Raw genomic sequence first — 14858 nt, 5'->3', positions numbered from 1 at the left:
AACACTGGAAGTTTTTAAGAAGAGACTGGACAGCCACTTGTCTGAAATGGTAGAGGGTTTCCTGCCTGAGCAGGGGGTTGGACTAGAAGACCTCCAAGGTCCCTTTCAACTTTTCCTTCTGTTATTTTGATGGGTTTGTTGAAACACTAAGGATCGGAGCTTAAGTTCAATTGTTTTAGGATGATCACTGGAGCATAATACAAAGTATAGAAATCTTCTGATATTGTTTAGAATTTGGGCAATTCAAACACCACGGGTGTTTTTACCTCCTTCCAGATCCCTGATGGCATGAAAGCTGTTGTTTTTTCCCTGTATCACCTGATGGAACGTTCTGTTCTTATCCTTCCAGTTTTAAATTGTGACTGATAAATATAAGAAAAGAACCACAATGAATAAAATCCCAATAGTAACACAAGGCAGTCATCTTACCACATACAGTACAGTGTAAAGTCCAAGAATCAGTATGTGGGACAGACAGGCTGAAGACTAGCAGAGCATAACCTGATACAGCCACCAGCAGTCAGAAGGCACAATGAGAACTCTTTGATCTCACAACCCTTGGACATTTTCAACTGAGAAACTGTTCCTTTCTTTGCCCAAGTCAAATCCAAAATGCTAGGAGGCTCGGCATTCAGATAAATCAGCCATTAAATGACACAAAGATATACACAACATTTAAACAGGGAGGGAGGGAGGGAGGGAGGGAGGGAGGAAGGAAGGAAGGAAGGAAGGAAGGAAGGAAGGAAGGAAGGAAGGAAACATATTTTTCATTAAGTACCTGCCAGTTGCCAAGCCTTTGAATTTTGATCATGTGACCATGGGGATGCTGCCACAGTCATAAGTGTGAAAAACGGTCACTTTTTTTTTGTGCCGTTGTAACTTCAAAGGGACACTGGCATAACTCAAGGATTAACTGTACCTCTTTCCTTTGGAAAATAATAAAAAAGGGTTTTTTATTTATGTCCTTTATTAAATTTATATGCTGCCCATCTCACTGTCAGACGACTCTCTTTTTTATCTCCTTCCTGGAAATTTTTTTTCTTCGTTCAGACTGTAATTCTGGAACCTTGAATATATCTGGAGAAGCCGATTTCTCTTTGACTTACTGCATCTTTGAATACCTCGCCTGGATTTTCACTTCCTTTGGAGATGCCAGCTCGGAGAGGCCTTGCTGAAATGAAATGATGAGGCTTTAATTTATGGTTGTACGATGATACACACCGGGGCTTTCCCTGCCAGACCAAATAAGCTTGAATCGTTTGGTCTCTGGAGAAGGCCCTGGTTAAAGAGGCTGAGACTCCCTCACCATCTGCTCTGCTGCAAGGACAAAGCTTGGCAGAGCTTCTGGGTAGCAGAGAAACGTGGGGATAAAACCTAAGATAGTCTTTGCTTGTTCCTCCCTTTCACCCCTCCCCCCCCAGTAAAGGTGCCCCCACCCAGCCAGCTGAAGGTCACCGAGCTCTCCAGAAATGAGGTCCAACTGGAATGGGAATCACCCGCAGCTTCTGACGTGGTCCTTTACCAGATCAAATGGAACGTGCTTGGAGAAGACACAGAGCAGGAGGTGCGAAGCCCCTGGGAGAAATTTGGGGAGGGGGTGCTTAAGGGCCTGGCGGATTTTACAAGGACATTTCCATAGGAGGATTTTCAATTTGAGCCATCCCTGCAGTTCCTTTTTACAGCCTAATGAAGGAACGACCTAATGAATAACCAGGGACGCTCCCCTCAGCACTGATAAGGCGACTACTTGTATATAAAAAGAGAGTAAACCCCCCACACTGATGATGTTGCCTAGTTGGGTCATGAAACGTCTGCAAGCGAGCAAGCAACCAACCAAGCTCAGAGAGCACCAAGGACCCCTCATTTCAATCCTGAGCTACAAATACCGGTTGGTTGGTTGCTTGCAGACGTTTCGTGACCAAACTAGGTAACATTTCATCATCACCAATAACAAAAGGACACACTCAAGACTCTGATCAAAGTACACGACACAGGAAATACAAAGCCTCAAACAGGAACAGGAAACAACCTCAAAAGCCCCAGAAGGTATAAAAACCCACCACTCCCCGCTACATGTGGTCACATTTTTCCCAGAGCCATCGTTCTGTCTGGCTCTCCTCTTCGATAAACTGCAACCTTCTTTCTAAAGCAGTCTCCATTTTGATTATTCCCGGCTTGGACTGGACCCTGAGGAAGATTTTTCTCTCAACAAGCATTTGCTGGGGGTGGGGCAGGCAAAAGAGCCTTTTGTAGGAGCCCCCCCCTTTGGACAATCCTATTTGCAGAGCTGAGGTTCTGCTGCACACATTTCCCCCCCCCCCCCTTTACATTGTTCCATCTGCTTATTTGATGCAATCTCTGGAGAGCGCCCAAAGATTGAATGCAGTCTTTAGCCAAATGAATCATAGGAAATGATAGATGAAAGTGACAGATCTTTTTATTGGAGAATTACCTGTCAGGAAGGGTTTGCTTTTCTTTGATTTTTTTTTCCTCCCCAGTCTAAATTTATACAGCCACAGAGGAAGACCCAATTAAGACATGATACAATTTTTTAAAAATACTAATAAAGAACTACGCAACGAAAACGTGATGTATCTGTTTTCCTAAAATATAATGCTAGTCATAATAATTGTGTTAGATCAAAAGAATCAGGTAGCAATTTAGTTCTAACAAGCTGCAAAAGCAAAAGGAAAAACAAACTCGAACGCAGCCTGGGTTCTATTTAAAGTTTGTGAAATTATGAAATGGGCTTTCGAGGATTTTGGTCTTCAAACATTCCTTTGGGAATTTGGCTTTTTACATTTCTCTCCTTATGCGAAGCGTTTGTTTACGTAGATATCCAAAAATACGAGTTTCTTAAGGAATATAGGCAGCACTTGACTTAGGGCCACAATGGGGACCAAAATTTCCATTGTTAAGCAAGGTGATTGTTACGCACGTTGCTCCTGATTTACAACTTTTTTGCCATGGTTGTTAATCGAATCACAGTCCTAGTGGACTATCACTTAAATAGGAGCCAGCAGTGTGCTGCAGCTGCCAAAAAAGCCAACACAGTGCTAGGCTGCATTAACAGAGGGATAGCATCAAGATCACGTGAAGTGTTAATACCACTTTACAATGCCTTGGTAAGGCCACACTTGGAATACTGCATCCAGTTTTGGTCACCACGATGTAAAAAAGATGTTGAGACTCTAGAAAGAGCACAGAGAAGAGAAACAAAGATGATTGGGGGACTGGAGACTAAAACATATAAGGAACGGCTGCTGGAACTGGGTATGTCTAGTTTAATGAAGAGAAGGACGAGGGGGGACATGATAGCAGTCTTCCAGTATCTCAGGGGCTGCCCCAAAGAAGAGGGAGTCAAGCTATTCTCCAAAGCGCCTGAAGGCAGGACAAGAAGCAACGGATGGAAACTAACCAAAGAGAGAAGCAACCTAGAACTAAGGAGATAGATGATGTTGTATCCCTCCACCTCTGTTGAGAGAGGGCTGTTCCGTTTTGACCTAGATGGCCTCTTTGACCCCTCTTTCAAACCAGCGGCCCCCTCTGTCCAAAATGTGGACTTTGCTGTCTTTGAAAGAGCGGCCTCTGTCTTTCAAATGCAGATGGACTGCTGACTCTTGTCCTGGTGCTTTTGTTCTCCTATGTTGTGCCATGGGTTTGTGAAGTGGTTGTTTTGTTTCCCCACTGTACAGATCTGCACATGGCTCACTGCATTGCACTGCATATACACATTGCTCAATTTATGTCTGACTGTTTTATCCTTGAGGTGGACAAGCTTCTGCCTTAGTGAATATGTGAGTTTGAAGTGTGTAGCTGATACTATTTCTTTTCTCCACAGATATCTGTTGCTGGAAACTTGGCATCTTCTCTTTTGCCTGGTTTGAAAGAAAATACCGAATATAAGATTTCCATCTGGGCATACTACAAAGATGGCGCTCAAAGTGATACCGTTTCCATTTGGCACAGAATCTGTAAGTGAGCAGGGATATACAGTGTCCATAATCTAAACAACTGGGGTTGGCTTGTTGTATAAAGTTCTTAGATGCCACAAAACCATGCCATGAAAGTACTCTCAGTAGTCCTCGAGTTATGACTATAATGGATCTGCCAATTACGATTGGGAACTCTAATTTGTGTAAAACAATTTTAAGATAAGATAACTTTTTTTTACTGTGGGCACAATGTCACACATCAAAAATGAAATTTAGTTGCCTGCTCTCAAAGTGAAACACATACATGACACACACCTAACCATCCTATATACTACATATGTGTAGACCCACACCCCTACATTACATAACAAATATCAAATACTGTCCATCTTGGATATATAACGGAAGGAGGAAGCTTGAGAGTTCACAAGGTCAGTGCTGTATGGAATGAAACTATGGCTGAATCGGAATGCTCTGCTGCAGATACCACGAAGCCCCCTCCTCCCAGAAGGTAACAAGGAAAACAGGTCATGGAGAGGGTGTGTAGTGTCCCAGATAATCTTGCGGACCCTGCTCAAGCAATGCTTCTGTGCTATGTCCTGGATGGAGGGGAGGGAAGTGCCAATGATCTTTTCTGCCACCCTCAACACTCTCTGCACCGCCTTCCTGTCTGAAGCAGTCATGCTTCCAAACCAGACTGTGATGCTGTACGACAGGATGCTCTCAATCGTCCCCCTGTAGAAAGTGGGAAGGACATGGGAAGGAAGATGAGCTTTTCTCATGCGACACAGAAAATGCAGGCACTGCTGTGCACGCTTCACCAGTTTCTCACTGTTGAGCGACCAAGCCAGCCTACTTGTTAGCTGCACACGCAGGAATTTGATGCTGGTAACCATCTCCATGGGTGAATTATTAATGCACAGAGAAGTGTGGCTGTGCCTGGCTTTTCTGAAATCGACAATGATCTCTTTGTTTTTTCCGGTATTTAAAACTAGGCTGTTTTCCTTACACCAGTTCAACAACCCCTCAACCTCCTTGCGGTAAGCTTCCACCTTGTCATCATGAATAAGGCCCACTACTGTTGTATCATGTGCGAACTTCACAATATGGTTGGTGGCAAAGCTAGCACAACAGTCATGGGTCAACAGTGTTTTTTTGTAGCAGTTGTTACGTGAACAAGGCAGTTGTAAAATGAACGCCGTTGTCATTAAGTGAACACTGCAGTCCTTAAGTGAACCCATTGTTCACTATGCTATAGTTTTGCCCAAAGGCAGAAGTAAGCACCAGTTTTTGGTAAAAATGTTGTCAGTCCTGGGCATGTGACCACAGGATGTTGCAAATGGCAGTAAATGCAGCCATGTTGAAAAAGCACGAAGTACAGTCATGTGACTGGGTGGGCGGAGCAACTGTTGGAACTTCTGATCCATGCTGTCTTGTTTCCCAGGATGATTGTAACTTCAAATGGTCACTAAGCAACCGATCATAAGTTAAGGGACTACCTGTATCGAAATGGAAGTTACAGGTAGTCCTCGATGTATGACCACAACTGAGTCCAAAGCTTCTGTTGCTAAGCAAGACAGTTGTTAAGTGATTGAAACCCACAGTCAAAGTTTCATTGTTTCCCCCAACTCCAGCACAAAATCCAGAAGCGGTTTCCAAGTAGAAACAAAGTCAATTTAGCTCTCTCTGCTTGTTCCATCCCAAGGTCATTTCTACATTTTTTTACAGCTGTCAGGAAATTGGACTTGATAAAATCCCCGGTCTTCTCCAATCTTTTATGTTCTTATGGATCAACCTATGAACTGATGGGAAATCCCTTCTGATTACATATGCTTTTGTAACATACAACTCCAGTTTAAAAGCTGCTTTAATTTTGTTGTTGTTGTTGTTAGCTGCGAAGTCATGTCTGACCCATTGCGACCCCATGGACAATGTTCCTCCAGGCCTTCCTGTCCTCTACCATCTTCTGGAATCCATTTAAGCTCACGCCTACTGCTTCAGTGACTCCATCCAGCCACCTCATTCTCTGTCGTCCCCTTCTTCTCTTGCCCTCAACCTTTCCCAGCATTAGGCTCTTCTCCAGTGAGTCCTTCCTTCTCATTAGGTGGCCAAAGTATTTGAGTTTCAGCTTCAGGATCTGGCCTTCTAAAGAGCAGTCAGGGTTGATCTCCTCTAGGACTGACCGGTTTGATCGCCTTGCAGTCCAAGGGACTCGCAGGAGTCTTCTCCAGCACCATAGTTCAAAGGCCTCAATTCTTTGGCGCTCAGCCTTTTTTATGGTCCAGCTTTCACTGCCATACATTGCAACTGGGAAGACCATAGCCTTGACTATACGCACTTTTGTTGACAGGGTGATATCTCTGCTTTTTAGTGTGCTGTCTAGATTTGCCATGGCTTTCCTCCCCAGGAGCAAGCGTCTTTTAATTTACTGTGCCATTAATCCTGAAAAAAGCAATTGCTTTGAATTTCTTCCATGCTGTGATGGGAATCAAAGTATTGTTCCTCCAGAGTGTTCAAGAGCCAAAGACACATCTGGAAGGTTGTTATGTAGGCTATGGAGTTGTTGAGAGCCAATAAGGGAGAATATTTGTAGTTCAGGCTGGAAAGGAGGGGTCCTTGGTGTTCTCTGAGATTGGCGGTTTTCCCTTGCAGACATTTTATTACCCAGCTAGGGAACATCATCAGTGTTAGTAAGGAGTGGGTTTGCTCTCAGTTTATATTCTAGTGGCTTGCCCTGACATGGTTTTAGAAGTCCTTTGGTTCGTCTGTTTTCTGCTGGCTTCCTTGGCGGTTCCTTGACTGTGTTATTGTTTACTTGATTGTTAAAGGTAAAGGTAAAGGTTCCCCCGCACATGTGTGCTAGTCGTTTCCGACTCTAGGGGCCGGTGCTCATCTCCGTTTCAAAGCCGAAGAGCCAGCGCTTGTCCGAGGACGTCTCCGTGGTCATGTGGCCGGCATGACTAGACGCCAAAGGCGCACGGAACGCTGTTACCTTCCCACCGGAGTGGTCCCTATTTTTCTACTTGCATTTTTACGTGCTTTCGAACTGCTAGGTGGGCAGAAGCTGGGACGAGTAACAGGCGCTCACTCTGTTACGCGGCACTCGGGATTTGATCCACCAAACTGCCGACCTTCTGATCGACAAGCTCAGTGTCCTAACCCACTGAGCCACCGCGTCCCTACTTGATTGTTGGTCTCATGTTAATCTTGGAGTTAATCTATGCTGATCTGGGTGCTGATTGGGTCTTTTTTGTCCCTTTTTTGGTTTGCTGAGTGTCTCATTTGCATAGCATGTAGATATTGTTTATGTGAGGGTAAAGGTTTGTTCTCCAAGCTTGCGGGTTGGTTTACGAATGTTTCGTTACTAGGCTGGGTAACAACCTCAGCAGAGTTTAGGGCCGTGGTGGTGAACCTATGGCACACGTGCCACAGGTGGCACACAGAGCCCTCTCTGAGGGCACGCGTGCCGTTGTCCCGGTTGTCCTGTTGTCCCTAGGCCTTTAGCTGGGTTTCATAACATCTTATCGCTTTAGGCTTCCACCGCTGTGTGCAAAAAAAAAAAAAAAGGTTCAATCAATCAATTTCAACTTCTCGTGGGAAAAAAAAGATCTCGTAAAGTTGGAATTGATTGATTGAACTTTTTAGTCCCACCCTGTCTGCCGTTATCACCACAGCCACACCCACCCAATGGGCCACACACCCCCAATGGGCCACACCCCCCCAATGGGCCACATCCACCCAGCACCTGATGATACATAAGTGGGTTTGGGGTTGCAGTTTGGGCACTCGGTCTCTAAAAGGTTCGCCATCACTGCCCTATACAATATCAGCCAAATGGTTGTCCAACTTCTTCGTAAAATCCTCCAGTGAGGGATCACCCACAACTTCTGGAGGCAAGCCGTTCCACTGGTTGATTTGTTCTCACTGTCAGGAAATTTCTCCTTAGTTCTAGGCTACTTCTCTCCTTGATTAGTTTCCATCTGTTGCTTTTTGTCCTGTCCTCAGGAGCTTTGGAGAATAGGTTGACCCTCTCTTCTTTGTGGAAACCCCTCAGATATTGAAACACTACTATCAGGTCACCCCAGTCTTTCTATTAAACTAAATATTTCCAATTCCTGTTCTTCATAATCTGCAAGGGAATGCGAGCAACACATTTAGAATAGAATAGAATAACAGAATTTGAAGAGACCTTGGAGGTCTTCTAATCTGACCCCCTGAACAGGCAGGAAACCATATACCATTTCAGAAAAAAATGCTTGTCCAATCTCTTCTTAAAATCTTCCAGTGTTGGAGCATTCACAACCTCTGGAGGCAAGTTGTTCCACTGGTTAATTGCCTCTAGGAACATCTTCTAGGAACAAGAAATATTCTTTCCATAAGTGTTCGCTCCACATTGTGGTGGAATCTGCAGCTAGACTGGAGGGCGGTGTCAAGAGGGGGACAAGCTTAGAATCCTTGCATTGCAGAAAGCAGCCCAGGCCTGACCTCCTACGTACAGAATCTCTGAAGCCTTATCTCTGAAGCCTTATGCAATCAGTCTGATGAGATTCTTGTAACACTGATGACTAACAATAGAGGTAGCTCCTGATTTACAGCTGCAATTTGAGCCAAAATTTCTGTTGCTAAATGAGACAGTTGTTAAGTGAGTTTTGCCCCATTTTACGATCTTTCTTGCCACGGTTGTTAAGTGAAGCACTGTGATTGTTCAATTAGTAACAATGGTTGTAAAATGAATCTGGCTTCCCCATTGACTGTGCTCATCAGGAGATTGCAAAAGGTTATCACATGACCCTGGGACACGGCAGCCATTATAAGTACATGCCAGTTGCCAAGCCTCCAAACTGTAATCACATGACCATGGGGATGCTGCCATGTTCCTAAGTGTGAAAAACCATCATAAGTCCCTTTTTGTAACTTTGAACAGTCACTGAACAGATTGTTGTAAATCAGGGAAGCTACTGCTTGTGGACTATGGAGACTTTCAACCATCCAGGTCATGGATGTCCCAAAGGCCCTTTTTCAAAAGGCAACTGGACTTTTGATTTTTCCCTGAAGACATTTTTGCTTCTCAATCAAGAAGCTTCTTTAGTTCTGATACCGTTCTTCAATCAGAACTGAAGAAGCTTCTTGGATGAGAAGTGAAACGTCTTCAAGGAGAAAACAAAGAAAAAGCAGCTTCGGGACTTCTGCTTGAGGCTATTCACAAGTGACTCTGGTTACCCAAGCGTGACAATAGTGATGGAGCTACTTGCTCTGGAACAGGGGCCTTCAAACGTGGCCCTTTTGTGACTTGTGGACTTCAACTCCCAGAATTCCTCAGCCAGACACACTGGCTGAGGAATTCTGGGAGTTGAAGTCCACAAGCAGGGGGGTCTTCAAACTTGGCCCTTTTATGACTTGTGGACTTCAACTCCCAGAATTCCTCAGCCAGGCAAGGGCCAAGTTTGAAGACCCCCTGCTCTGGAATAACCCTTTTAAAGAGACTTACTTTATCTTGCTATGGCAAACACCTCAGTTGCAATGGCCTTTTGATCCTTGATCACAGGGATACAAGCAGCTGAATGCGTGCAAAGGGCTGGCTTTATCCTTCAGGAAAGGACATTTGCAGAAATGAAAGGACAGCTGCCAGCCAGCTTCTACCACACAGCAGAAGTTGCTTCTTGTTTTTATAAGGAGGTGAGGGTAGGAAAAAGCCTTCCGTGGAGCTTCTTTCTTAATTAATAGCTCCTGACTAATTGGTCTGCTGGCAGGACATGAAATACCTTCCATTTAATAGACATCTCGGTGCCTCTTGGTTAATCAGCACTGACTCCCCCTCCCATTTTTGTGAGCCTGAAACCAGGAGCTGTTGTAAAACCAACAATCCACAATCTGAGACAGCTCTGGTGCGCCAAATCAGTCACCAGAAACGCCAGGCGAGAATAGCAGTTACTCTGGTGAAACCCAAAAGGAAATTAAACAGCAAGTTAAAAGAAGGAGATTCAAGTCAAACATTCTTCCTGACAGTAAGATGCTGTCTAGTTTGCCTGAAACAGCGAAGGTTTTTTTAAATGGACTGGATGTTTCCTGATGGGGCTTGTATAGTGGATGCCTACACTAAGACAGGGGTTGGACCAGGGGTCTTCAAACTTGGCCCTTTGATGACTTGTGGAATTCTGGGAGTTGAAGTCCACAAGTCATCAAAGGGCCAAGTTTGAAGACCCCCGAGTTAGACTACATGATCTGGGAGGTCCCTTCCAACCCCCAACCCCCCACCCATCCTATCACTGTAGGGTTTTAATCTGTACCTATAGTGGAACTGTTCGGAAGCAAAAAAAAGATGAAAAAAAAATCCATTCAAATGTTCAGGATTGTAGGAAACAAAATTAAAAAGGATTTCCCCACTTTTGGGAAGAAATCCATATCACCCAGAATCATATGATTGCTGTGGTATAAAAATCCTTCAAATAGACAGATGTATGTTAGATACATAAATGACAGATAGATAGATAGATAGATAGATAGATAGATAGATAGATAGATAGATAGATAGATAGATAGATGATAGATAGATACTGTAGATAGATAGATAGATAGATTGATAGGTAGGTAGGTAGGTAGGTAGATAGATAGAGAGAGAGAGAGAGAGAGAGAGAGAGATAGATAGATAGATAGATAGATAGATAGATAGATAGATAGATAGATAGATAGATAGATAGATAAGCTAGAGAAAGTCTACACATTCCTTTAAAAAAGGTTTTTAAGATGTAAAAAAAATCAGGTCAAGAGAAATCACTGCAGAATTTTTTCTACCTTTAATATAACACATAAGGTGTACAATTCAACTGAAAATCTTTTAGGGGAAAAATAACACTTAAAATTAGAATAATGTGGCTGCATAAAGGTGCACACCTGTACTTTGTTGAAGTACCTTTTGATTTTATGACAGTATTCAATCTTTTGAGATAGTCAATCTTCTTCAAAGCTGGAAGTCGAGATTTGGGGTGTGCAACTTTGGCAACGTTAAGACCTGTGTTTTTTCAACTCCCAGAATTTCTTCACTAGCTATGCTGGAAGTTGAAGTCCACAAGTTTTAAACCCAAAGATTCTCTTTCACAAGGCAACTGGACTTTCTTGTTTTTCTTTGAAGATGTTTCGCTTCTCAACTAAGAAGTTTCTTCAGCTCTGACTGGATGGTGGGGAACGGAAGGATTTATACTCCTTGCAGACAGCTGGTCATTTGCATCCTTTTAGAGAGTTGTTGAGGCCACCTGGAGGTTTATCTGTGTCATCAGAGTCATCCAGTCAGAGCTGAAGAAGCTTCTTGGATGAGAAGTGAAACATATTCAAAGAAAAACAAGAAAGTCCGGTTGCCTCCTGAAAAAAAGCACCTTTGGGATAACTATAGCCTGGATGGCTGAGAATCATCTTAGCTACAAGTCTTAAAGTTGCCAAGGTTGAACACCCCAGATCTAAACTATAGTTAGCTATCACAAACAACCTTGGTTTTTTTTAAAAAAAATATTTTATTGAATTGTAGAGTAAAATACAAAGCAAATAGCAGGACACAATAGGGAGGAAAAAGGAGAAAGAAAGTGAGGAAAAGAGATGGGGGGAAAGCAAAAAAAAAAAAAAAGACATTGACTTCAGTAAGTAAAGTGTTAATGTTGAGCTACAACTTTTTACTTTTTCACAATAGTATAAGCTAGCCATTTCTTTTTTTTAAAAAAAATTAAATCTTTATTTACATTTCGTGTTAAAAACACACCATACACTGACAAAGACAAAAAACCAAACATTTACAATATACAAAAAACGAAGAAATCAAAAAATTGAAAACCATTTCAGAAATTTCACATTTTATCTACTTCTAAACTAACAATTATATTCCACTCGTTAATCCTCTTATAACCATCCAACTCCAAAGCTTATTCATTAACAAAGACTATATCACTTCATTTTTGACCAACCTCCAAGCCACCCTCATTTCTTTAATCTTTTATCCATCCAAATATACCATTTATTCCATGATAGAAATGCTGGTGTCTCTTCTTTACCCTTCAACTTCTTGGTCAATGTGTCTGCTTCTGCACAATCAAGTATTCTCGTAATTATAACTTCATCCGGCGGGGTATGATTTGCCTTCCAAAATTGAGCATACCCCATCCTTGCCGCCGTTAAGATATGTAAAACCAAATACCATATTTCCTTCTTAATATTTCCAGGCCTGGAGCCAAGCAGATACGTCTCTGGTTTAAGATCAACTAAACACCCTGTGATTTCCTCTATCCATTTTTGGATCCTCGTCCAATATCTAACCACTTCCGGACATGTCCACCATAAGTGATAGTATGTGCCAATCCCTTTACCACACTTCCAACAATCGGCCGACAATCCGGGGAACATTTTGGAAAGTCTAGCCGGAGGGAGATTTATTTATTTATTTATTTATTTTATTACATTTATATACCGCCCTTTCCCGAAGGACTCAGGGCGGTTTACAGGGTGATTAAAAAACCAAGATACAAAAGTTAAAAACAAATTTAAAAAAAATTAGATGCCATCTATAAAGCATTTTGTATATGTTCTCCTTATATGACGTGGAATTAGCCATTTCTGTAACATCAAATCAAACTAATCAGTGAAACCCCAAGTCAAAGTTTCATTTTTTTTCCCCCACCTCAATCACAAAGTCCAGAAGCGGACAACACTTCTTGGGTTGAAGATAAAGTCCGCATGTTTTCTAGCCTTCGGCCTTTTCAAATCAGTTCTCTTATTGCCTGGTAGACACTAAATTGATTTAGCGTTTCATTTCATTGCAGATGCTGGCAGCAAAGTGTTATATATGAGTAGTAAAGGTTATTTTGTTCGGCTAAAATGTGTAGTTTGCTTCTGTCGAAAGAGAACATTCAACGAACTATAAATTATGGTTTTACATCTTGAAATGATGATTATTTTCTGCCGTGAAGGGACATCCCAGCCATTCAAACCACACCACAGAAATCCTTCGCACCTATCAGCCAACTAACCTTTTGAAATCTTGATTTGTAGCTCTATAATTGTCAATTCCCATCAAGATTGTTGGTCATAACAACAACAACAAGCCTTTGAAAGCCTTTGAAAAATGGCAGAGAATGTATCCAAGACTGGGTGAAAGTTTTTTTTTTTTTATAAAATTGCCTATGGAGATTCTCAGTCATCCAGGTCATGGTTGTCCCAAAAGTGCCTTTTCAAAAGGCAACTGGACTTTTCTTTGTTTGTTTTTTTCCTTGAAGACATTTCGCTTCTCCTCCAAGAAGCTTCTTCAGTTCTGACCGAACTGTGGAGGATAGAAGGATTTATATTCCTCACAGAATTATTATGCCAAATATTTTTATAAAATGATTCTAGAAACCTGACACTCAGCAGGAGGCAGTGCAATTTCAAATTTCTTTTCATGGTGTTTCCTAGGAGAAAGCATGGTTATTGAAGGTACTCAATAAAACTGAGGCTTGTGAGCATACTTATTACTCCTTTGCCCTCCTATTTTTCCCACAACAAAAACCCCATGAGTTAAGTGGGAGGATCTGACCCCAGGTCACCCAGCTGGCTTTCATGCCTAAGGAGGGACTAGAATTCACGGTCTCATGGTGGTTGGCCCCAAATCACCCAGCTGGTTTTCATGCCTAAAGCAGGGCTAGAATTCACAGTCTCCTGGTGATTGGCCCAGTTGGCTTTCATGCCTAAGGCAGGGCTAGAATTCGTAGTCTCCTGGTGATTGGCCCAGTTGGCTTTCATGCCTATGGCAGGACTAGAACTCACAGTCTCCTGGTGATTGGCCCAGTTGGCTTTCATGCCTAAGGCAGGGCTAGAATTCACAGTCTCCTGGTGATTGGGCTAACTGGCTTTCATGCCTAAGGCAGGGCTAGAATTTGTAGTCTCCTGGTGATTGGGCTAACTGGCTTTCATGCCTAAGGCAGGGCTAGAATTCACAGTCTCCTGGTGATTGGCCCAGTTGGCTTTCATGCCTATGGCAGGACTAGAACTCACAGTCTCCTGGTGATTGGCCCAGTTGGCTTTCATGCCTAAGGCAGGACTAGAACGCATGGTCCCCTGGTGATTGACCCAAAGTCATGCAGCCAGCTTTCATGCCTAAGGAACTAGAATTCACCATCTCCTGCTTTCTAGCCCGGTGCCTTAATTAGACCAAGCTGCCTCTCTTTTGTTAGCTTTCTCTGAATAAACCTCTAGTGCTTAAAGCTTTAAAGCAAGGATGCCATAGCAACTAGCCATTCTCCAGCACGGATATTCTACTGCCAATTGTGTGGACAATTTTTCTCATCTTTGCCTACTTCCTGTTTTAATATTTCATCGGGAAATGAGGTAGCTTGGATTTGCCCTCTCTGAAGAAACCAGCAGAGTTTTTGGGAGGGGGGAAATCCATATCTTAACACGGATCCCTTTGAAATCTACGGGGAGCATCTACGTTGGAAAGAAAATCGTATTTACGTCTGCTCTATTCTGAGCCATACCAATTTAGCAGATTGGTTGAAACTTGAGTAGAATTAAGGCAGGCAAGAGAGGAGCAAGAGCCTGGCATGAGGCCAGTTTAGATTCTGTTGTTTACCCAAACCAGTTTCAAACTACCGTATATTGTTATCCGGATCCTCTTTGTACAGGTAGCCCTAAACCCGTGGTGGCAAACCTATGGCACGGGTGCCACAGGTGGCACGCAGAGCCCTCTCTGTGGGCACGTGCGCTGTTGCCCCTGTCCTAGGCCTTCAGCTGGGTTTTATAAAACCTTTTTGGTTTACGCCTCTGCCGCCGTGTGCAAAAAAAAAAGGTTCAATCAATCAATTTCATCATCTTGCGGGGAAAAAAAAGATCTCGTAAAGTTGGAATTAATTTGATTGAACTTTTTAGTCCCACCCAGTCTGCCGTTACCACCGCAGCCACGGTCACCCA

General features: G+C 43.0%; 1 protein-coding gene across 3 annotated transcripts in view; it reads left to right on the top strand.

The window, feature by feature from the left end:
- Positions 1 to 14858, top strand: part of COL20A1 (collagen type XX alpha 1 chain) — a 532145-nt gene that overhangs the window by 397241 nt on the left and 120046 nt on the right. For all 3 annotated transcript variants that reach the window (XM_081323724.1, XM_081323723.1, XM_081323725.1), the window contains 2 exons: positions 1422 to 1564; positions 3842 to 3974. In XM_081323724.1, the coding sequence (XP_081179850.1) occupies positions 1422 to 1564; positions 3842 to 3974 (276 nt within the window). The remainder of the gene's footprint in view (positions 1 to 1421; positions 1565 to 3841; positions 3975 to 14858) is intronic.

This window comes from Vipera berus, assembly GCF_964194415.1.
Source record: "Vipera berus genome assembly, chromosome: 3".
Classification (NCBI taxonomy): Eukaryota; Metazoa; Chordata; class Lepidosauria; order Squamata; family Viperidae; genus Vipera; species Vipera berus.
Note: the sequence above shows the minus strand (reverse complement) of the source record. Positions and strands in the feature narration are given on the sequence as shown.